Raw genomic sequence first — 25,797 nt, 5'->3', positions numbered from 1 at the left:
GTACTGAGTCGCACCGTCAAACTAGACTCCTGAATTCAAAGAACCTTCAGAGATATATTCATTGAATCTGTGCAAAGCAGTAATTACCTTGTAGTGAAATTGCACATTACAAAGATTACTTGGTTAGTTTTCAAACTGGCACTAAATCAAATTGGCTAGATGATCACTTTCATACTGTCATTGCATAGATATATTTGTTGCAAAAGGATTTCATATAACTGATTTTGATCACATTTGCATTGTTGTTTTCCTTGGTGAAAAAGTTCACACATATCAATTTGGACTCATGTAAGCTTGGGGTCCAAGCTTCACGTAACGGAGGGAAGTTGTCATAGCGACTGATTTACGACACCCATTGTCTGAAGAACATTTAATTGCAAAGGTCTCATTACCCTGGAGCCATGACATCTATATGCCTTGAAACACTTAATTGCTGTTATTTATAAGATGCTAATCCTAATTGTTAATCCCCATCTTTGTGTACATCGACTGTCTGCCATCCTGCTGATGACTTACTGTTTATATTTATATTTATTACTTACTAAATGTCAGGTGACCATGGCTATATATAAGCCTTGGTCCAGAGAAGGAAAAAAAAGGAGAAGAGGAGAAAAGAAAGGTCTTACCCTTAACCTAGCTAGGGTTAGGCTGGGTGCTCCGGGGCACCTAGACACCAACCACTATCACCATGTGCTGACCTGGCACATAGTGTCTTCTGTATGTATATATCTATATGTATAAAGTAAAACTGTATATACCGCAAGCCATCGTCTCCAAGTTGTCACTTCTACAGGAACCATACGTCGGCCCCTTGCATATATGAGTATGCAAATTATTCATGAATCAGCGTCGGACTGACACGCGTTGTTAATACACACAAGCATCCCCAATTACTCCACAAGGTACTATTCTTCGGACCTTGGTTTTGTAGAAACTCAAGACACACAGCATGGGAACATGCTCACCTAAACTGTCACAACAGTTTGCATTAGGATCATAAATCTATTTGAAATTAAAAGTAGTCACAGACAAGTTGTACTTAGCTGGCAAGGCAATATGGCACAGACAGGACAAAAATGTGGTCTAACTGCCATTTTTCAGTATTACACAACAAGAACATTGCAATGTCATCACTTTAACAGTTTTTTACATTCAATGGTTAAAAGCAAAACATCTAAAAGCAAAATACAGCTAAGCATCCATATCCCACATCATCCCTGCATGCTTACAATCATAAATATAATTTTGATTACTTTGAAAATAAATGATATGCACTAGTCCTAACCTGCCTATCATATTTGCAAAGTGTCATGGATGAATGAGACAAAATCAAAACACCGTAATTTAAACTTTTTGCTTTGGAAGTAGTACTATTAGTAGTAGTGGTAGTAGTAGTGGTGGTGGTAGTAGTAGTTGTGGTAGTGGTAGTAGTAGTAATAGTAGCAGAAACAGCAGCAGCAGCAGCAGTAGTAGTAGTAGTGGTAGTAGTAGAAGACTTGGTCCACAGAAGGCCTTTTTCACCCAAAACAACTCTGTAGTGAGTGAGTGAGTTGGGTTAAACACCGCCTTTAACATTATTCCAGTTATATCACGACGTTTCAGCCTAATGTGGGAGGATAACCCATGTGATGCAGGTCTTAGACGTTTACTACTTCGGTGAAACCCACGAGCACGGGTATGGTGCTGACAAACCTAGAAACATAATCGGGGCGAACCGGGATTTGAACCCACAATCATAGGTTTCTGGCGTGTCCAAGGGACGCAACTCTGCACAGCAATTCGTGGCGCCTTAGACGACTGGGCCACCCGCGCCCCCTCACAACACTGTAAATTACAACATATAACTGGCAAGACATGAACACAAGAATGGAGAAACGAAAAAGAAAACACTGAAGAGAGAGAGAAAGACAAAGAGGAAGCACTCTGCACAAGGCATGTATACAACAGCAGACAACACATTGACTCAAGGTCACAAGGATAGTTGCTGATCCATGAAAGAACAGTTTAGAGTTTTTAAAGTACCGTATTAAAGCTGATTTTATGCAACATCAATACTGTAAATAATGACATTACTGTGAAAAATATTGTGAGTGTCTGCTCGCATCAACAAAGTGAAGCACTGTTTTCTGGACATATTGGAGTAAAACTGTCACGTCAGGCCCACTGCACATGGACGGAAACATTGACATACTTAACAAACCCCCCAATAACAGTGTAATCAAGCCTCTCACCAAGTCTAGTGTCGAGTGTGTGCAGCAGGGCAAACAGATATGGTTGTCTTCATCCGAGGTGACAGTGTGTCTGTTCCTAGACTTCCTGTCAAACAATCTCACCCCCCTACATCGTAAAATTATCCACTGATAACATCAGTCATGATAATTTCTGCACGCTGCACAGTTAAGCTCAAAGGATTGCGCTTATTCACGTAACTAGTCTTTCTTTCAGTCCCTTAACTCTTTTCACTTTTGCCCAGGCCCTGCTGTAAAACTGTAGCTTAATGAAGCAAGTCTAGATTTTCCACAGTTCTCCCATCTCACTGGGGCTCCTTTTCAAGTTAAATGTAGTTCCTTGTTTCTATCAGTTGTGTGAACCGACGCTCAAGAAGGCATCTTAGATCCATGAGTAAAGATGCACCATTTGTCTCGTGCAGGATTAGCGTGTAAAGTCTGGAAATCACATGCAGCATATCTTGATAAGAATAAAGACACTGTGGTAACACTTGACTTCTAACATACATACTTCTCTATATAAGTTAGTGAGTATGGTTTAACACCGCTTTTAGAAATATTCAAGCAATATCATGGCAAGGGACACCAGAAATGGGCTTCACACATTGTACCCATGTCAGGAATCGAACCCGGGTCTTCGCGTGACGAGCGAACGCTTTAACCACTAGGCTACCCCGACGTCCCACTTCTCTATATGTTTCTATAGTTCACGTTTCTTTTGGCAGTGAGTATATTTTCAGACACTAAGCACAATTTTCAGTCCATCACCTAACATGACATGGGGCCTCTTACAATCCTTGTCAGGTGATCTATCACATTTGAATATACCTTCTTTGGAATTTTCTGCTCTTGATTTCCAAGAACTTAGAACACATGACAAGGTTCTACTACACTAAATCCAGACCAGTTGTGACTGTGCCGTTTTCGTAGGACCCTTCAGTGCAGATCGAGAGATATCTGCAGGCTGTGATTGGATGATATTGTGTAAGATTTTTATGTCTTTTAAATGTACATCCATCCAGTTATTAAAACTGACCATTGTTTCTATATTTAGTACTGTCTTTTTCAACATGATCACTTATGCTGAATGTGACCACAGCTATTTTCAAGTAGGTGACATTTGCCGCGAAACTGGGGTTGGTGTGTTTAGCTTCCTGTTCTTGGAAAAGGAGCTGGCTAAGCTAGTCATTTTTTTTATTGCTGCTCTAAGGTCAAACTGTGCACACACATACAGGTAATAGCTGTTGAATGCTTAATTATTTGTTAAAAAAACACAACGTTACTATAGAAGTCTATGGGGAAACATTTGGTTGTGTTGAGGAAAATAAACACACAGTATTATGCAGCTGGACTGTTGTGCGCCTTAATACCATGTGATGGAGTTCTAAGTTGACAGTCTCAGTGTTCAATGATTAGTTCTAAAATTTCAATGGTAGTCCCATTATTTTTAGGTGAGGGGTCAGCAATCTTATTAATTTCATATTTGTTTGTTTGCTTTTTGTTTAACTCCACACTCAGAAATGGCATGAATCAACCAAGTCAGCGAGCCTGACCACCTGATCCCGTTAGTCGTCTCTTACAACAAGCACAGTCACCTTTAACTGTAAGCGCGGGTTGCTGAAGACCTATTTTAATCAACAAATTTCATGATGTATAGTCTGGAAGGTAATTTAAGGTACCGACGGTTACTACAATATCTGAAGAACTATTGGACCTACTCCAGTCAAAGTTAGTATGAGATTATTAAACAGTCATACATAACTGGATATTACATTTAAAGACAATCGGTGCATGAATAAAAAATCTGTCTATTTAGCTATCACTATATTTCATCAAGAACCAGACCTGTTCATCACGGGTGGAGCGAGCATTCATTGTAACAGCCATCTGCATAATGCTTCCCCTGCGTCACAGGGCCATATGACACAGTTGAAAGTGTCAACTCAACTCTAAAGGGTGCACGGGAATCACACACCAGAATTTTATTCTCTTTCACCGGAAACAGCCCCGAAAGTCTCGAATCATCTACGAAAATATTAAAATATTTTCTTCGAAACCATAAAGCAATGATTTTTTAAATGAATAATTACTTACGATATATTACACCTAATAACATGATGCATGAAATATGATAATGTGGCAAGGAATGATACATTCAAGTCAATAACACTGACCTGAAAAAGAACGCAAAAATTATTGGATGAATATTATTAAATAACTGCTTGAGACGCCCAACGCTAACACCGTATACGTGCGTGTGTGATTCCCCTGCAACCTTTTGAGTTGAGTTGATTGGTTCAACTGTGTCATATGGCCCTGTGATGCAGGGGTAGCATTATGCAGATGGCTGTTACAATGAATGCTTGTTCCACCCATGACGAACAGGTCTGGTTATTGATGAAATATAGTGATAGCTAAATAGACAGATTTTTTATTCAAGCACCGATTGTCTTTAAATGTAATATCCAGTTATGTATGACTGTTTAATAATCTCATACCAACTTTGACTGGAGTAGGTCCAATAGTTTTTCAGATATTGTAGTAAACGTTGGTGCCTTAAATTAACTTTCCGACTTTATATGATGTTGTAACTAGAAAGTCAAGAGACAGTTAATGCCATATAATGCTGATCTTAAACCAAAATTCTGTTCCCCTGTAAATCAGATGGTGCCCTTGGCAAACAATATACATCGCCGCTCGAGGATGGCCATCAAGATGTTTGCAGTTTAGGCCTAAGTCTAGGTCAAGTAGAGTGTCTGTTGGTCTAGTGAGCTAAGCAAACAAAACTCAATATTAACACGGAATCACCAGCGTTAGAAATTGGCACTAGTCCTGTAGTCCTTACCAAACTGCCCAATAGTAAAGGTATCCTAAGGACTAGTAGAAATTGGCCCATTTTAAGGGTTTTGCTATATGTTATCATTATAAGGACTAGTGGACAAAAACTGTTAGTTTCTAACCCTGATCACACTGGTCAGGTTGTACTGTGGCACCGAAAGTGTTTGTTGGCACCATCGGTAAATTCCAAGAATACTCTTGGACTAAAGCAGTCACGTTTGTATACCAAGAATCTCATATTCTGAGGTGTTTCCTGTATTACACATGTTCTCATCAGGTTATCATCACCACCATGTTATCATCACCATGTTATCATCACCACCATGTTATCATCACCATGTTATCATCACAACCATGTTATCATCACCACCATGTTATCATCACCACCATGTTATCACTTTGTCATCATCACCCTGTCATCACCACCATGTTATCATCATCACAATGTTATATTCACCACCATGTTATCATCACCACCATGTTATCATCACCACCATATTATCATCACCACCATATTATCATCACCACCATGTTATCTCAATGTTATCATCACCACCATGTTATCACCACCATGTTATCACTTTGTCAGCATCACCTTGTCATCACCACTCTGTCATCATCACCCTGTTATCACCACCATGTTATCACCATGTTATCATCACCACCATATTATCATCACCACCATGTTATCATCACCACCATATTATCATCACCACCATATTATCATCACCACCATGTTATCATCACCATCATGTCATCACCATCATGTCATCATCACCATGTTATCACCATGTTATCATCACCACCATGTTATCACCATGTTTTCATCACCACCATGTTATCACCATGTCTTCATCACCATCATGTCATCATTCCCCAGAATATCAAATGGGTACTCCCCCAGTTGCCCTTGGCATTCAAGGTGTAAAAAACAATTATTTTTACCAATGGTGATTTTTAAGTACTTATTTTATTAAATTCAGTGGTACTGTAACATTGCATTTAACATGTTCAATGTGATAATGTAAAACTGAGCCTTAAAGCCTTTCTCTATTGGTCCTTTTTACAGTGAAATACAAGTCACATATTCAAAGCCACAACAAATGATGATGAATTTAAAAAAGAAAATTCATTCAAATTTGGGAATATCTCATTATATTTGCTGCAGACTTTGGGCCAAATACTGGCCTCTCGGCAGGTGAAGATAACTAACTCCCTGTACTTCAAACCACATGAGTTGATACATTATACAATACACAGCTGATGTGCAGTCCCTGTCTGCCAGCATCCAGCTGTGATATACAACATCTCCCTATACTGGGTTATACAAGATGCTCATGATGCTCATTGTTACCAAAAAAATTTGATTGTTTCGCATTGCGATCCAAGTTTTTAGACTTCACACGGAAGGGAGGGAACTCTGAAGTTGGAACGACGGTTCTATGGGTCCGTTCGCTTCGCTGCAGTGAAGTTAACACAATGTAGGCATTTTGGGGGTCAGAAATTTGGGGGTAGAAAAGGTCTTCAGCAACCCACACTTGTTTGTCGTAAGAGGAGGGTAACTCTTCCGCCATAGTTATCTCCCTTTGACCAGACCACATGAAGAGAAACAAAATTTACTAATGTGTATTGTTATCACATGTTCAGTATGTCAGCCAACCCAAAATTTCACAATTATGGAATAATGTTTTCTTCAAAAAAAAGTAGACTGAAAGATTACTTTAATAATATTCTTTCTGAGGATTCTCTAACAGAATTTCAGTTGAACAAAATCTCAAAAGTTTATCTATATGAAAATGGAGGTGGTGAGTGAGTTTTAACGCCGCTTTTAACAGTATTCCAGTTATATCACGGCGTGTCAGCTTAATGTGGGAGGAAATCCCCAAGTGATGCAGGTCTCAGTTGTTTACCACTTCGGTGAAACCCACGAGCACGGGGATGGCGCTGACAAACCTAGCAACATAATCGGGGTGAACCGGGATTCGAAACCACAATCATAGGATACTGGCATGTCCAAGGGATGCAACTCTGCAAAGCAAATCACGGTGCCTTAGACAACTGGGCCACCCATGCCCCCAAATGGAGGTGGAGTCTCCGGGCTTTCATTCTAACCTACTGAGATCACAGAAAATGTGATCAAACTACTTATGTCTTCTACCACTACAGTAAGTGCCATACAAATCTTGGAAGTCAACACTAAAATATCACTAGTCTGTATTAGTGGTGATTCAAAGATGAAATAATCAAAATTTTATCAGGTCCATATGACCAAGCAATGACAACTGAACACAATTTTCCATAATGGAAAACAAACGATTTTACTCCCTCTCAACCATGAGTAGTGTTTTACAAGGCCTATTCTCTACTTACTATTTACAAGGGCAAAAACGGAGAAACAGTGACGCCACTGGCTTTTTTTTTTATTTTTAAGTAAAAAGAAAATATTTGTAACAGTAAAATGAGGCCAGCCAATTAGTCTTTTTATGATCAATAGGTGGAAATGATCTAATCAGAATTATGGCTTCAAAAGAAGTAAGCCCTGACAGAATCAGATAGACAGAACGACACCCTGCTTTATAACACCCTATTTCTTGTCATTAATTAGTATTTGCATTTTACAAATTAATTGCACCATATAAAAACGCTAAACTTTTTTGTGTCCCATGATACAAGTAATATCATTTGTGTCCCAAGATACAAGTAATATAATTTGTGTCCCATGATACAAGTAATAACAATTGTGTCCCATGATACAAGTAATATCATTTGTGTCCCATGATACAAGTAATATCATTTGTGTCCCATGATACAAGTAATATCATTTGTGTCCCATGATACAAGTCATAACATTTGTGTCCCATGATACAAGTAATAACATTTGTGTCCCATGATACAAGTAATAACATTTGTGTCCAATGATACAAGTAATATAATTTGTGTCCGATGATAAAAGTAATAACATTTGTGTCCCATGATACAAGTAATATCATTTGTGTCCCATGATACAAGTAATAACATTTGTGTCCCGTGATACAAGTAATCATGTGGTAATAACATGTGTGTCCCCGGATACAAGTAATAACATTTGTGTCCCATGATACAAATAATAACAATTGTGTCCCATGATACAAGTAATCATGTGGTAATAACATTTGTATCCCATGATACAAGTAATAAACATTGTGTCCCATGATACAAGTAATAACATTTGTGTCCCATGATACAAGTAATCATGTGGTAATAACATGTGTGTCCCATGATACAAGTAATAACATGTGTGTCCCATGATACAAGTAATAACATTTGTGTCCCATGATACAAGTAATAACATTTGTGTCCCATGATACAAGTAATAATATTTGTGTCCTATGATACAAGTAATAACATTTGTGTCCCATGATACAAGTAATAACATTTGTGTCCAATGATACAAGTAATATAATTTGTGTCCGATGATAAAAGTAATAACATTTGTGTCCCATGATACAAGTAATATCATTTGTGTCCCATGATACATGTAATAACATTTGTGTCCCGTGATACAAGTAATCATGTGGTAATAACATGTGTGTCCCCGGATACAAGTAATAACATTTGTGTCCCATGATACAAATAATAACAATTGTGTCCCATGATACAAGTAATCATGTGGTAATAACATTTGTGTCCCATGATACAAGTAATAACATTTGTGTCCCATGATACAAGTAATAACATTTGTGTCCCATGATACAAGTAATAACAATTGTGTCCCATGATACAAGTAATAACATTTGTGTCCCAAGATACAAGTAATAACATGTGTGTCCCATGATACAAGTAATAACATGTGTGTCCCATGATACAAGTAATAACATGTGTGCCCCATGATACAAGTAATAACAATTGTGTCCCATGATACAAGTTATAATATTTGTGTCCCATGATACAAGTAATAACATTTGTGTCCCATGATACAAGTAGTATCATTTGTGTCCTGTGATACAAGTAATAACATTTGTGTCCCATGATACAAGTAATAACATTTGTGTCCCGTGATACAAGTAATCATGTGGTAATAACATGTGTGTCCCAGGATACATGTAATAACATGTGTGTCTCATGATACAAGTAATCATGTGGTAATAACATTTGTGTCCCATGATACAAGTAATAACATGTGTGTCCCATGATACAAGTAATAACATTTGTGTCCCATGATACAAGTAATCATGTGGTAATAACATGTGTGTCCCATGATACATGTAATAACATGTGTGTCTCATGATACAAGTAATCATGTGGTAATAACATTTGTGTCCCATGATACAAGTAATAACATTTGTGTCCCATGATACAAGTAATCATGTGTTAATAACATGTGTGTCCCATGATACAAGTAATAACATTTGTGTCCCATGATACAAGTAATCATGTGGTAATAACATTTGTGTCCCATGATACAAGTAATAACATGTGTGTCCCATGATACAAGTAATAATATTTGTGTCCCATGATACAAGTAGTATCATTTGTGTCCCATGATACAAGTAATAACATTTGTGTCCCATGATACAAGTAATATCATTTGTGTCCCATGATACAAGTAATAACATTTGTGTCCCATGATACAAGTAATATCATTTGTGTCCCATGATACAAGTAATATCATTTGTGTCCCATGATACAAGTAATATCATTTGTGTCCCATGATACAAGTAATAACATTTGAGTCCCATGATACAAGTAATATCATTTGTGTCACCTCTGATTTGTCCCAACCACATATGCAAACACCAAGTTTAGTCAAATCCTGCTAAACTTCAAAACTCTCAGTAACAAGTCTATTTAAATAGTTTGGTTTCCATGAAAACAGGCACAATATAATTTAGCAATACAAATGAGTGAGTGAGTGAGAAGGTTTTACCCCGCTTTTAGCAATATTCCAGCAATATCACAGCGGGGGACACCAAAAATGGGCTTCACACATTGTATCCATGTCAGGAATCGAACCCGGGTCTTCGGCATGATGAGCGAACGCTTTGGGGCATTTATTTTCCCTTTTCAGGTTCCTTTGGCAGTGTTTCCATGGATACAAAATCAAACTATATATGTAATATCTAAGTGATTGAGCTTGTGCAAAGTTACAAAGAGACTCAGTCAGAATTCTTTTTTAGTTAGTCCAGAAATTAACCCAATACATTTTTTCATCTAAATCTGTTTCCATGGAAACCAATTATATTTTAAATGATGATTTATGTAAAACAACGCTGTCATCTGGTTGCAGCTGAGAAATCGCGGCAATGTACTTATCTGTTTTCATCATCTCCAATAATAATCTTAAATTACCGACCAATGCATTTTACGACATCTTAAGTTGAGCGGCTGAGTATATAAATATACTATGTCGTGCATCATGACAGGGGAACCGGGACCCCATCGCGGCTCTAGGCAAACGATTTCGCAGCTACATTTGTTTGGTGTCAAGATACAAAGAGACGTTACAACAACAAATAACCTCAAGCTGAATCTGCTGATTACAACATTATCTCAAACTAGTGGCATATTATGAAACATCACCGACGTCTCCTACCTTATTCAAGGGGTCGCTACTGTGTGGAATAGTTCACCCGAAGCTCTCGCCATTATTGAATCACGGCACGAGTTATCGCCCAGTACTCAGGAAATGCTCACAAAATGTTCCGCACTCGTATCCTCTCTGTCGTACATATATCCATGCAGGAAATACACCGCGAACAGACGCACAGGACAGCGAAAATGAAGAATATTTAACATAACAGGGACTGTTTGAAAGCAGAGATTAAGATGGCGGCACACATATGATTCTGGGAAAAACCCAAACCGAAAGTACCTTTTCGTTGGAATGAACGATTTCTGGCTTATCCGGACACGCCTGGATCTAGTGGGTGAGTGAGTTGGTTTTAACGCCGCTTTTAACAGTATTCCAGTTATATCGCGGCGTGTCAGCTTAATGTGGGAGGAAAACCTGAAGTGATGCAGGCCTCAGACGTTCACCCCGTCTGATTTTTCTGATTTTAGTCATATTCTGACACCCGCGAAGGTCCGGGTTAGGTTTTTCTAGAGGGACCCATGCTTGTATGCTTGTTGCAAGAGGCGTCCCATTCTAAATACGGATGGGGTTTGTTGTTGTTGTGTTGTTTTTGTGTGTGTGTGCGGGGGGGGGGGGGGGTCCCTTTCGTAATTGACATTGTTCCGTATCCAAATTTAGCGGTCAAAAGGTGAAAAGTATTTTCATAAAATCGGTTCAGTATACTTTGTAATTTATTTGACTAACATTTAGACGTGTGACAACGCTGACTACCCAAGAACAAGAGTATCATCAGTATCAGGACGGGAAACAAAAGACTGGACATATTTCTTTATATACTCCTCAGTCATATTCATCCCAACACGAACACGCATCTATGTGAGGGGCGATGATATGTATGAGCATGGGTGTGTATGTCTACATCCTTGTTGGGAATCGAACCCGGCTATTCCTCACATTTGATTTTCGGTAATCAAGGTATATATTTACATGTATGTATGTATGATACATGTATATTGTCCGATGTTATGAACTATGATTGCAAACACTTTATAAAACATTTTCGTAATTCGCCCCAAGCAGCTCCTTCCAATTATTGTCAAACAAAAATGGTTGCCACTAAGCTGTCGTTCCGCACAGAATGTGTAGGATTATCTCCCTTTGACCGTAGTAATTTGTTGCTCATCACTACGGTGCAACAGCCGCCATATTGCCGAGTGCGGCGTTAAACAACAAAGCATCGATCTGCATTATGACTGGAATACCTGCATTTGTTCCAAAAGCCACGATCCTCAAAGTAAATATGCAATTCAAGCCAGCTGTTAGTTATACAGACACTAAAAACATTTCCAATACATCCCCTGCAAGTCTATAGTCAGCAAGTCAAGATGACTGCAGTATCTGGAAGTCTCTGGGATCCTTTTTATTATATATGTTAAGATCATTATACAACTGGTTTTTTTATAAAATAAATCTAGAGACTAGATGCTAGTCTAGCAGTCTGACGAAATGTGCATTAGAAACATCTTTAAGGGATGTATGGGGAAGGAAACCTTGGAAATAAGCTTAGCACCCCCAGGGAAATCGTAGCTCCTAATGAGTATTGTTTTAGGCCGTGTTTAGCAATATTCCTGCAAAGTCATGGTCAAAGACACTAGAAATGGGCTTCACACATTGTACCCATGTAGGGAATAGAACCCTGCTCTTCAGTGTGACGAGCGAACACTTTAACCACAAGGCTAACCCACCTCCCCCAAAGCTCCTAGGAAAACAGCTTTGACACGCTAACCCCATTACAACCAGGCCATCATTCGAAATTCACTGTTCACTGACCCAAGACTCATCATGACGGTAGCAATATTGGTGGGCTCCAATTCTGAACCAGTCCTCAAAGCTTTTTGCTTCAAACTGAAAATAGCTGACAAAAATGTAAACATAGTAAACATTATGGTCTTGTTCAAGCAAGGCTGTCTACAAACTCAGGTCTTGTGGAATAAGACCTACACTAGTCATTAAATATTACAAATCTCTAAGGCTACCTCACCCCCCACTCCTAAGGGTTAAATGAGGGTTAAATGAGGATTGAGTGGATCTATGGCCAACAGCACAGATCATAACATCATTACAATCTACAAATGGTTTACCGTGTCCAGGTTCAATAATTACCCCACTGACAGACCCATGAGAAGGCCTTCACTCTCACTCAGAAAACCGATGTTATAAACCACACAAGAAATGTGATCTTCTCAAAATGCTTTAATGTTGTTTTGGTCATGAATGCATTTTAAATTGTCATAATGTTTTGATTGCACATTTGGTTGTCAGGTCTGTAGGTGTCGATTAAGACTGACTTAGTATTCCTCCCCTTCCTCTTCTCCCTCGGCCTCAACAGAGTCGACTCCAACCTCCTCGTAGTCCTTCTCCAGGGCAGCCAAGTCCTCACGGGCCTCAGAGAACTCTCCCTCCTCCATACCCTCACCCACGTACCAGTGGACGAAGGCACGCTTGGCGTACATCAGATCGAACTTGTGGTCAAGACGAGCCCAGGCCTCGGCGATGGCAGTGGTGTTGCTCAACATGCAGACAGCTCTCTGGACCTTGGCCAAGTCACCACCGGGGACAACAGTGGGTGGCTGGTAGTTGATGCCGACCTTGAAGCCAGTGGGACACCAGTCGACAAACTGGATGGTCCTCTTGGTCTTGATGGTGGCGATGGCAGCATTGACGTCCTTGGGGACGACGTCACCACGGTACAACATGCAGCAGGCCATGTACTTGCCATGACGGGGGTCACACTTGACCAGTTGGTTGGCAGGCTCAAAGCATGCATTGGTCACCTCGGCAACAGACAGTTGCTCATGGTAGGCCTTCTCTGCAGAGATGACTGGTGCATAGGTAGCAAGAGGGAAGTGGATACGTGGGTAAGGCACCAAGTTGGTCTGGAACTCTGTCAGATCCACGTTCAGGGCACCGTCAAAACGGAGCGAGGCAGTGATGGAGCTGACGATCTGACCAATCAGACGGTTCAAGTTGGTGTAGGTGGGACGTTCAATATCAAGGTTACGTCTGCAGATGTCATAGATGGCCTCGTTGTCAACCATGAAAGCGCAGTCGGAGTGCTCAAGGGTGGTGTGGGTGGTCAGGATGGAGTTGTAGGGCTCCACGACAGCAGTAGCAACTTGAGGAGCAGGGTAGACGGCAAACTCCAACTTGGACTTCTTGCCGTAGTCGACGGACAGTCTCTCCATCAACAGAGAGGTGAAGCCGGAGCCAGTGCCGCCACCGAAGCTGTGGAAGATGAGGAAGCCCTGGAGTCCAGTGCACTGGTCAGCCAACTTCCTGATGCGGTCAAGGACGAGGTCGACGATCTCCTTGCCGATGGTGTAGTGACCGCGGGCGTAGTTGTTTGCGGCATCTTCCTTTCCTGTAATCAGCTGCTCCGGGTGGAACAACTGGCGATAGGTGCCGGTGCGAACCTCGTCTAAAACAAAAAGCAGTATGGATTAGCAAATAGTCAATCATAACAGTATTTGGATTACTAGGAAGATTATTTATAATAAGAGCAGTTACTAAGCAATGTTAATAAATATTAAGTCAAGGTCCTTGTCACAAACCTTATGTCAAAGGATGTCGAGGAATAAACAGGTAAATAACAATCAAGATGGACTAGTTGTTTTATCCCAAAATATTTTATTTTATGTTATTTTACATGAACAAAAAAGTCCGAAATGAGCTGCAGACTTAAGCATGTTAAGTCATATGACCAATGGAGCAAACCCCTGTGGTCCTCATCACTGAAGAGAAGGATCTTGCCCCACTTGAAGCAGTGGACTGTCTGCACAGTGATGGAGGTCAAGTTTGTTTCAAAGCATAGCCAAAAGAAAAGACTTAAAAGTTTTTTTGTAGCAGCAATTTTGAGCGTCTTCAAATGCAAACACTGAGGAAAAATGTTTTCTTTTGAATCAACATTGTCGTATTTCAATATTCAACGTTTCTAAGGGACACCCATTTTCCAAGTAAATATTCTCCAAGTGGAGAGAAGATAAAAAGGAATTTAAATGAATCATTAATACAATGTAATTTCTTTGAGAAATGTTTGGTGCAGCTTTTAGCAATATTCCAACAATATTCATGTGGGGAATCAAACACGGGACTTCAATGTGATGTGTGACGTAAAAAAAATTATTATAATATAAGAAATATTAAAAAACAACAAAAGCGACCTTACTTCTCATGGAAAAGTTCACCCCTTTGAATTGAGCAATGGCACCTTACAATCCAAACCCCGAGATAACATCTTCCAAATTAACTGCATAGAGAAACAGATTCAACTCACCAACTACAGTTGGTTCGAGGTCGACAAAGACGGCCCTGGGGACGTGTTTCCCTGCCCCGGTCTCGCTGAAGAAAGTGTTGAAGGAGTCATCCCCACCCCCGATGGTCTTGTCCGATGGCATCTGACCATCAGGCTGGATGCCGTGCTCCAGACAGTACAACTCCCAGCATGCATTGCCGATCTGGACTCCGGCCTGGCCGACATGGACTGAAATGCACTCCCTCTGCGAACAAATAAATATTTATTACATAGCTTTAATATGCGATGTGGATATAATCAAAATATACATGAGGCATGGATATTGTTAGTAATTTATGAACATCACAGCTATCACTTACAATATGTTGATGAAAATACACAAAACTTGGTATCAGTTTTAGAATATGAATTTAGAATATGCATTTAGATCTATATAAACATGCAATAATTTGTCTTTCCAAATTGCCCCCTAAAGCTGTACAAAAGCAAAACAAATCTCAAGCAATTATTAAAACAACTTGAGTTGTTTGTTACTTATTAATATTTCCCCCCTAAGAATTTCTATAAAAAGTGTTCAAACATTTGTTAACACCTGTAAAATAATGCTATCCAGTGCAAATATTTTTTATTACTACATTTTCAGTGATAGAATTAAATAAGCAATTTATACAAGAAACTAAGTTACAATGAGTGGGTATACTGTAAACATCTAGTAACCTAAGTTGTTGTGTTGTTTTTAAATGGTATCAAATGTATTTAGAGGACGTGTGTAGGGGAGGGGGGGGGGGGGGGGGTGCATGTAGCGCTGTGGAGGTAGTTGTGAGTGTTGCAAAGATGTTCGAATACTTGCAATGGGTCTTTGATCGGTCTACTGCAGAGTACCTTTCTACACTTAGCTTTGTCTTTTTGCTACATGGTTACATCTCCCATTGCTTAGCAGACGACTATGGTCAGGCTATGGCATACATAGCATAACGACATGCCGCAAAAACGCGTTCAAGCGATCGCTTTGACGTTTGACCTTTGACCCTAGAATGAATCATGCTATACTTCAGACGGTAGGAAATTGTAAGTCTCAAAATTCAACCGTTCAATGCGAAATGCATCCACGGAAACCACACAAAAATCAACTTTTAAAATATTAACCGCTAAAATATCGTTGTTAAAAACGGTTCTCCGAGAGCGAATTCCGTTTCCATAATTTATGTTAATTACCGAAAACCCAGACTAGCGCCAATTAATTGGAAGCGAGCTCCGATCTGTTGCCCGATTCTATCGCGGTTGCTCTTAGTATGTTCACGGGAAAGTTACATTGTTCTTTTAGTACTCATGGTACGTCCATATTATGAAATACGTGATACTGGGCGATGAGTAATTTTCAAATGTCTGTGACGCATCCGTCCAGCTCGCACATGGGAGTGCCGGTTCCGCCATTTTCCAAGAAAGTACATAAATATGCAAGAATTTTATCAAGTATTTTTGAATGGGATCTGATTAAGCAAACTACTCACCATTTTGTAAAAGATTCCTTGGTGCGAGAATACTGGTCGGGGAAGAAAAAGCTAGTCGAACTTGTCTCACACTTTGACGTCGATGGTCAGAAGTGAGCAGGCGGACTGTGTCATCCACATGGGCGATATGGGCTTTTATACCCCTCTGACTCACCGCGGAGTGATACATTAATCTCATTGGTCAAATCTGTCTGGTCAGCTTCACAACGTGGTATTTAAATTCAAGCATTACTCACCGTTACCTAACGACCGTTACGGAATAAATGAAAGGATATAGTGAATATTTTTATGAAGCAGAAACGATTGAACGGAAACGTGATAAACGGTCTGGCAAAGAGATTTAATCACAGGTTCATCTTAGACCACGAGACAAAGAGAATACCCGATACACTTATCATGAAAAAATAACGAAACAATACGCGGACGTTAATTGGTTTTGTCTGATTGGATGAATAATTCTATCGATAGTGTCAGGAGGACCGACTCGTCTAAATGTCTGTGTTACCAACTGCGATTTCCAGGTGTTTGTAGGTAATTATACTCAGCTATTTAATTACCTAACTGCGTAAAAGGCGATGTGTACAATGAAAAGGTTGAAGGGAATCTATAATGATAATAAATCAGACATGGTCCAGTTGTTTACTTCACGTCACCGAGTGAGTATGGTTTTACGCCGCTTCTTAAAAGAATGAGCTTCTCGAGTTTTACACATGTTCATTATCGTAGAGTGGGCGGGGGTCGGGTGGGGGGGATTTAGGGCTATATTATATTTTACCCCCGCCACTTTATGTAACATTTTGCCATGCCCCCAGTCATAGGTGTGATAAATGATAAATCTTGACTGCACATCTCCAATACTCCTGGCTGGTAGCTTCACGTCTGATACTGTTGTAGATGACTAGATGACAGCGCAATTCTCACGCGACTGTGCACAAGAACCGATCTAGCATTTTTAAAAGGGAGGGAGGGGTCCGAAATAAAAATAAAAACTCTCTCAGATAATTTTACTGCCAACAACAGAGGGGGGGGGGGGTGGTCAGACCCCCTACGGATCTTCCTATGGTGCACGTTTCCCCTGCCAACTGTCACTGCACTGCCTACTGGTACAGATTCAGAATTCCGGTAGATTTATTGAGTCAATCTAAAAATCTAAAAGACAAGTTAAACCCTAAATCTTGAAATATATCAACTTGGGAGACTAAATGTTTGTGTGACATTTACGCCCTGCGTGATTATTGCACAGAGACAGCGACTTAAGCCGTTGCAAAGCTCGTTCAGTTCATTGCCTGTCGTGAATCACCACCTGACGCAGGGATGATTCACTGACATTACAGCTCCACCTGATCAGAGAACAAAACATAGGCACTTAATATGTCCACACGCGTGCGTGCAGCTCTCACGTGATCTATTAACAGTTAAAAAACAAATGCAACTCAAGTCTAGGATGATTGGGCAAGTTAACTATAGTTTTGGGTACCCTTTGAATTTTGTTTGTTATGATGTAGAATTGTAGATACATATACTTTTATTAAAGAGACTTTAATTCTATTTTATTACCAGCACTACATGTTAGTCTATCATACACTGTGAGTATGCTCTCTCTCTCTCTCTCTCTCTCTCTCTCTCATCAATACAATCAATACAATCCACGGTCAACCGGGTGAGTATGTCACCCCCACCCCCACCCCCACCCCCACCCCCTCCTCTCTCTCTCTCATATATATAACTTCGCAATTTCATCAATATCATCCACGGCCGGTTACCTCCAGGGACCCCAGGAGGTAATCAGCGTAACGGCTGAGGCCAAGTCTCAACTGGGTATTGCACAATTCCCCCGATTGGATCTCGTGACTTGGAGATATTGCCTTCAGATCTAGCACATGATTCATGCATTTCCATCATTTCATGGATGCTGTGCAGACAGTCTCAAAAGAAGGATTTGCAGTGGTTTATTCTGGGATTTTGCGTCAAAGACGTAGATGAAATATAAACACATATTAACTTTATACCTCCAGCTAAAATACAGCCATTAATATTTAAAAGAAATACCTAATGTGTTTATTTTTTATTAAAAGGTCATAGATTTTTTTCAGGTAATAAAAATGCCATTGCTACTATGGTAAGTCTATGGTTGTAGAATAAAAAAATAACTCCTGCCCCCAATAAAGTTAATTGAAATTATTTCGTATGTATATACTACCGACAAAAAATAAGGGAACTTATTTTTTTTGATGTATCTATCGTTGATGTGTACATGTAGTCATGTACTATACCGTGGCGTTGCACCTTAACGCACCATGTTTGTTTGTTTGTTGTTTAACGCCGCACTCAAAAAAACATCCAACAAATAAAAATTGAAATGTTCCGGTACACAGCGATTAGGTAACCCCTGTAGGGCCTCAAATTCATGATGAATTGACAGAGGGGTGCATCTTGACTCGATGTACAATATGTGCGTTAAAACCTGTGTTTGCAACAACTGAATGCAATTATGACCTGTGTTCAGCAGGGCTTGGGATCGATACCAGACGTTTCGTTCAGTTACCCAGCAACATGCAGGTTGCCGACAGTGTCGATGCATGGAGATAATCTCTTGACTTCACAGATCCTCGTGGCCGAATGGGGCGCTGACAAGGAGAAAGATTTCAGTATCCCAACGAATACATGTGGCACAAGCTGCACATAGCGCTCTCATGACGCCCCGTCCTTCCTGGAACTCGGCAATGTCCTTACTGAAGAGTGGTACAATTGTCCTTTGTCTAGCATCCAGACACTTATTGAAAGCATAAGAAGACGGCGCCAGGCTGGATCACATCACGTGGATCACATACGTTACTGGGAGTTGTTTTTTGGGGGACAGTGAATTTGTTTTCGTTAATTTCTTTTCACTTTTCAGTTTTGGTCAGATACTCTCATTTTGACGGGTGACCTAACTGGCGATGTTGGTTGTTTGGCACATGGCAACAGACTTTTGTTTATTAAACATGTAGTCACGCAATACTGCCTTTGGCTACTTCAACAGATGCACACAATTTGACATATTACCTTTTAAAGAGGTGATTCTTAGCAAACTGCGAGCAGCGTATGATCGCTACCGACGGATTATATATGTGATCTTATTTTTAACATGTCACTCATTACTAGACTTATATAAAAATCTTAATTCCTATTTGAGTACAGCTAAGAAAAACAATGGATAAAGAATGTTTGTCATGGTGAACATGTCCCCCTTATCGTCATACTTCCGGTGTTATCGCTGCACACACGCCATCCACGTCACTCTCAGATTGGTGTGTGTGTGTGTGTGTGTGTCGGGGGGGGGGGGGGGGGTGAACATCCGGAGTAGAAAAGATATTTTTTTTCTTAATGAAATGGATTTGTCTTAATGCCGATGGTTTGTCTTAATGCAGTTAATAGAAAAGGGGTAGAATAGGTTTTCAGCAACCCATGCTTGCCGTAAAAGGCGGCTGTGCTTGTCGTAAGAGGCGACTAACGAGATAGGGTGGTCAGACGCGCTAAATTGGTTAATGCATGTCATCGTATCCCATTTTGCGTGGATCGATGCTCATGATGTTAATCACTGGATTGTCTGGTCCAGACTCGATTATTTACAGAATCATCGATCATATAGCTGGAATATGCGGCGTTAAACAACAAACACACAAACAAACAAACAAATCTTCGATATGGGACTGTATTGCAGGTATGGTCTTCAGTATAGAGTGTTTACAAAAGGTGTGAGAGTGAGCGGGTGAGTGAACAAGTTGGCTTAACGCAGTCTTGAACAGTATGTCAGTGTGTTAAGCCTAATGTAAGTCCAAATTGATGCAGACTGTCTACGTCTACGACGTCGGTGAACATACGAGCATCGGTGTGGTGCTGGAAAACCAAGGATCATAATCAGGGCGTGCCCACTGTCACAGGATCCCGCCACGCATAAGGGGCGCAACTCTGCAAGCTAATTGAGCGCCACAGAGCCTGGACAAAAAGTGTGAATGTGTACATGATTAGATTGTACAATCCTTTCTAAGAACATCGAGTTTTTGAAAAGAACGAACTGAATTGAATCAATAAGGGGTGCTTTTCTTTGTTTGTTGTTTGTTGTTTAACGCCACACTCATTACTCCAGCTATATGAATAAAATAAGCAATGCAGTCTGGGTCAGACGTACCAGTGATTGATAGTATGAGCATAGTCCTATGCAGTAGGGATACGATGACAGAGACACAGACCACCGATCCTTTCAGTCTCCTCATGTCACAAGCATAGGTTGCTAGGGAACAATTTCTAACCCGGACTTTCCACGGGTCTACATCTGGTGGAAGAGAATATACAATAACTATATTCGTGTAGGAATCGGTGTATGAGCTCTCGCACTAATTTTCCCACAGAAATGATGTAATGTTCCACAGAGCCATAAACTACAACAGCCGGCAACGACGTCACCGTCACACAACAACCGGCAACGACGTCACCGTCATGACAAGTGGCTTTTGATGGCGTAAGACTAAAATCTAGTCCCGTAAATGACGATTTTCCATAGATAAAAAACAGATGCTAAATTATAGTTATGAACAAAGGAGCACAGAGGCTCTCTTCATTTTCATCTCTGAAGACGGGCCTGATTCGGCAGAAAAAATTAATAGACTTGCATGGGCTTTTTTACATATATTTGTTTCAAGGTCTGTATGTGACCTAAGGCCTTAGTTACGTTCTCAAAAACGTCATTTCGGCTTCATACACTTGGTTGGACAAACTGGGCGCCATGACAACAACCAATCGGCATCCCAATGGCCACAGTCGTCGTTTCATGAAACGGGCTACACTACACTTAAAGATTTCTGGGTGTAAATTGTATTTTGGTATGTAACATATTTATAGGAGCCCAGATAATTTCCTCATTTTCAGAAGATTAAGCTGGAGGAATCTAGACTTGCCAAAATAGTTTTGTTTTAGAGTTTCCACGAGTGTAAGGCAACGAGCCTTGGGTCTTGATAGTGGTGTGATTCCAGTGAGATTTGCATGTTGCTTCACGGGATTTAGAGAAGTTGCAGGCCATGTAAAGATGTGTGTATATAGTCTTTTTGTAGACTAACGCTTAGTCTCTGAAAATATATAATTTTGATAGTAGCTACATTTAAATTGAAATGGTGCCCCAGTGAGATGGGAGATCCAGTACCTGTGTGAAATCTAGGCTTGCTTCATTGGTATTTTGAATTACAGAAAGGGCTAGGCTAAAGGGAAATAATATGATTGAGGGACTGTGAGACAGGCTAGGTATTTGGATAAGCTCCTGGGAGAAGTCCCAAGTGCCATGAATATTATGTATGCACATGTATTTTACAGACTACCAATTTGATGTTTGACTGGACAAGTTCCTGTTTCGAAAATAAATGCAGAAAACTTGTTTTTGTCACTGATGTGTTCCGAATATTTTTCTGTATTTCCATTCTAGTCATTGACGTTTGTTCAATTTTATTTGAAATAATATGCCCTGATTATATTTTATTTTTACATTTTAAAGACTCACTCTGTTTATAAGGTGATGTGGAATTGGGTTTAACGTCGCGTCCAAGAATATTGCATTTTTTCGCGACGTGCATGCACGTGTGTGTGTGTGCGGTGGTGTGTGTGCGGTGGTGTGTGTGTGCGGTGGTGTGTGTGCGTGCGTGTGTGTGCGCGTGTGTTATGTTTTCCCATCAGTAACACGGCCCATAACGTCTCACGTGACTATAATTTGATTGAACGTCTATTTCAGGTATATGTCGTGAAAGGGTGTGGGGTATTTACCACAATAGAACGAAGGTATAATACCCCGGAGAATCGATTATTGGATTTGTGGCTAAACCGATTATCCCCTCATTGTGAGAACTGTATGGAAATGGCTGTGTCACATTACGACTTAATTGTCGCCTTACCAGAGACCGTTATATGCATGCTATCTGTTAGAGACTATACGGTATCTGGTCTCTGGTTTTGTGTTGCGACTGTAGGAGCTCAACTTCGCCGTCCATTCCAATTCCCGATTCGTATGTTCGTGTGTAGATCTCATCCCTTCAAACGCGGACCATACTGAGGTGGTACACCCCCCCCCCCCCCACCCCCCTTCCCTCTACCTTCTGCGAACCGCTCCTAATGCGCATTCAGTTGCCGCACCCCCATACATCCGGCCGTCGTAATTATCTTCATGGTGATCAAAATCGCCATATCCGTAAACTGATCATTTGCTGGAGGCGAGGTAAATCGCCTATACCCCAAGATAACACCGGTCAGCGTGAAATGTCAAAGTGGCCTTAAGCATCATTACATAATATATGACAGACTGCTTCCACGATGGTAACCAGGCTATGAAGACGTAATCCTTTTATCAAATGTGTTAGCTTACAGCCGCACTATGCACCGTGAGGCGTTGAGCGGTTCAATGACCCTGCGTCGATTAGCGGACTATTTTCTGTCGCGCAATGAACATTGGGATGGCAATAAAAGTTGACGGTAAATCGGTCCACGCCTCGCCGCAGCATGGGAAAGCGCTGGGCTGTGTCGCAGACAGTTTCAGTTAGTGGGTTCGCCGGATTGGATTACATTAGCAACAGGGTTACGAGTCCTGAAAACATAAAATGGGTTTTTAATTACCGAGTAGCCATAGTAACAGACAAAGTGATGTAACAGATACATCAGTCATAATGAAAATGTATGCCACATAACTTATATTGTCCGCACAAAGACAAATGTTAACCACCATAACACTGCAAAGGAAGCATTGATTCTCGGGCTAGACACACAGCAACAGGAAATGTATTTAGCCTCGAAGGTTTTTTAGTGCATGGTTTGCGGATGTTAAAAACATTCTCTTGTCTGTCCCCTCCCGAATACACAAAATGATGGCAACAGGAGATATATGGAGGAGTACATGGCTTGAGTTCGTGACGCGGTTTTGCGTTGGTCACGTTTGGGTGTATGATGTTTGTTTTACTGCATGGTGTTTGTTTTACTGCATGATTACTTTTTGAATGTATGATTCACTATATAGGTGTATGTTTTAGCCTAAGATAATATTTTGGCATTGGATGGATGAATGTTTGTGTGTATGAAATATGTTTGGGTCACTCCCATTATGGCTATTCCCTTTATGGCAGGGTGAGAGGAGCCTACCTATAGAATAAAGGACTACTCCAGTCCTCCTCTGACCATGTGTACCTGGTACAATGTCTGATGAGAGATGTTATTTTCGACGTGTTATTTGTTCTGTATTCTCTATAGTATTTACGGTAGCACGAAATATTTACCAGGCTTTCGATTCAGTTATGGAAATTTAGGGATTTGAAAATACAAACATCATATGGAGTATATTTGAAATTTGGTTGTTAATCAACACCACATTTCATGGTCTATGGTGAATTTGGAAAAAAAGAACCACTCTATAAATGGATTATCATATTTTGGGATAAAACAGCGACAAAAAAGGCAATGCCTAAATGAACAAACGTTTTATTTCAATGTTTCACTCTTAATTGAATCCATATTGCTGATTGACTCACAAGGATTTTTTGGTTACAATATAACTTAATGATTGTGGACTTACTGAATTGTTTGACAGCCCGTCTATATATTCTACACAATGGTTTGCTTCAAACGTAGAAATACATAAAGATCAATATCTGCAAAACTGGCGATGCTCTGTTCTGGAAAGTTCAAAGCAGAAACTTTATCTTTTGAAAAGGATCCCTTCTCACACAAAACTCTGCAGCATCACAGTTTCTACATTCCAAAATCAATCTATGAATGGCCAAATATGTACACATTTATAAGAATGCTCATCCCAGAAAGCGAAAAAAAATAACGAATCCTTCTTAAAACGTTACTGTACTGTTTAAAACACTGAAACATAATTTCCAGGCCTGTCATCCTGCTTGTTTTATTCATCGAATGTGTAGATGTATCCTCATGCACCACCGTTGGTGCGTTTATCGAGTAATAAATTGAACATTGAACAGCACTTGTAACTTGAATTTAGAGTTGAAACGAAGGAATACTACAAGGAATCGTTGTTGTCTTTTTCCTATTTTGACTGTTTAAACTCCATACCCAACATAACCTCGAAACAGGGGTGATAACTACTATTAACTAGTACTTAGCAGTCACCGAACCATCAAGTACATGTATGAAACAGTAGTCATAATGGGAAGACGACGACGCAATTCGCTGTGCAGAGTTGCGTCCCTTGATCTGAATTTATCTTCAGTCTCATGGACAATGATTGTTGCAAAATTTATGATTTCTTCTTTTTCTCAGGATTGTATGCCAAGTTTTCTAGAACGATGTTGACATACACTTTTTCCTACAATTTAATGCACCAATTTTGATGAAAATTAAAGTTTGTCACCTTTATAAGTTGACGCTTCGTCCAGTCAACACGGAGCATGGGTGGCCCAGTCGTCTGAGGCGACATATTTCGATATAACGGTTAATCGTGTCGGTTATCTCGAATGAACGCCCTTTTCACTGCTCATCTCGAAACGATGTAATATGTTGTTATGACGGTTATCACGAGTAGACTCTTATCTCGAAACGACACCCATCTCAAAGTCAACGACATCCTTCCTAACTTCGGTGTTGATGAAGATGTTGGCGATTTTATGCGAGCATTTACGGTAGGGTCGAATCCGCCCCCGGGGCTTTAGTTTGAGAACTCAGATGAAACGTTAGCCTTTTGTGTCGGGACGACGTTGAGGAAGTGGTGGCTGAATATAGTCGAGTCGGGACTGTATACATGGCGATGACGATGGGGAAGTCGGGAATCGTAAAGGTAAACAAATATAGCATTACACACAAATTTCCACATGAATAAACCAATTTCGCGTTTTTCTAAAGTATTTTTTTTTTACTATAACGTTTATTGCATATAAGCTTATTTAATATAATTTAATAAGTCCTGCTTTGTTTGTTTGACACACCTGGCATCTCCTCCTGGTAAATAGACCGCCTCCGTGGTCTAGTGGTAGAGCGTCCGCCGCGTCATACCAAGGGACTTTAAAAGATGGTACTTGTTGTTACCCTGTCTGGCGCTCAGCATTTAGGGGCTAAAACAAGGACTGGTCGGAGTCAGTATACTGTGTCTGAGTGGGGTATTCATGTTAAACTGCGACATGGTATCTCAGTGAGCCAGCACTATAAATCGGCATCAATCCTGACCAGCACAAGCAGCCACACACACACACACACACACACGTACATGCACGTCGCTACATAAGTGCCATAATCTTGGACGCGACGTTAAACCCCATTTCACCTCACTCCTGGTAAATAGCAGAGGCTGGTCTGGACTCTTCTCGGACTTTCATCTTCACGAGGACTGAA

General features: G+C 40.3%; 1 protein-coding gene across 1 annotated transcript; it reads right to left on the bottom strand.

The window, feature by feature from the left end:
* Positions 1 to 12,854: 12,854 nt before the first annotated feature.
* On the bottom strand, positions 12,855 to 16,571 carry LOC139470170 (tubulin alpha-1A chain-like). The gene is made up of 3 exons (XM_071252473.1): positions 16,441 to 16,571; positions 14,951 to 15,173; positions 12,855 to 14,095 (listed from the first exon to the last, which is right to left on the bottom strand). The coding sequence occupies exons 1-3, from the start codon at positions 16,441 to 16,443 to the stop codon at positions 12,966 to 12,968; spliced, it is 1,356 nt and encodes a 451-aa protein (XP_071108574.1). The 5' UTR covers positions 16,444 to 16,571; the 3' UTR covers positions 12,855 to 12,965.
* Between the last annotated feature and the right edge of the window lie 9,226 nt (positions 16,572 to 25,797).

Source organism: Haliotis cracherodii, unplaced genomic scaffold (genome assembly GCF_022045235.1).
Source record: "Haliotis cracherodii isolate W230 unplaced genomic scaffold, xgHalCrac1.p SCAF_20, whole genome shotgun sequence".
Lineage (NCBI taxonomy): Eukaryota > Metazoa > Mollusca > Gastropoda > Lepetellida > Haliotidae > Haliotis > Haliotis cracherodii.
This window is presented reverse-complemented; position numbering and strand designations above follow the sequence as displayed.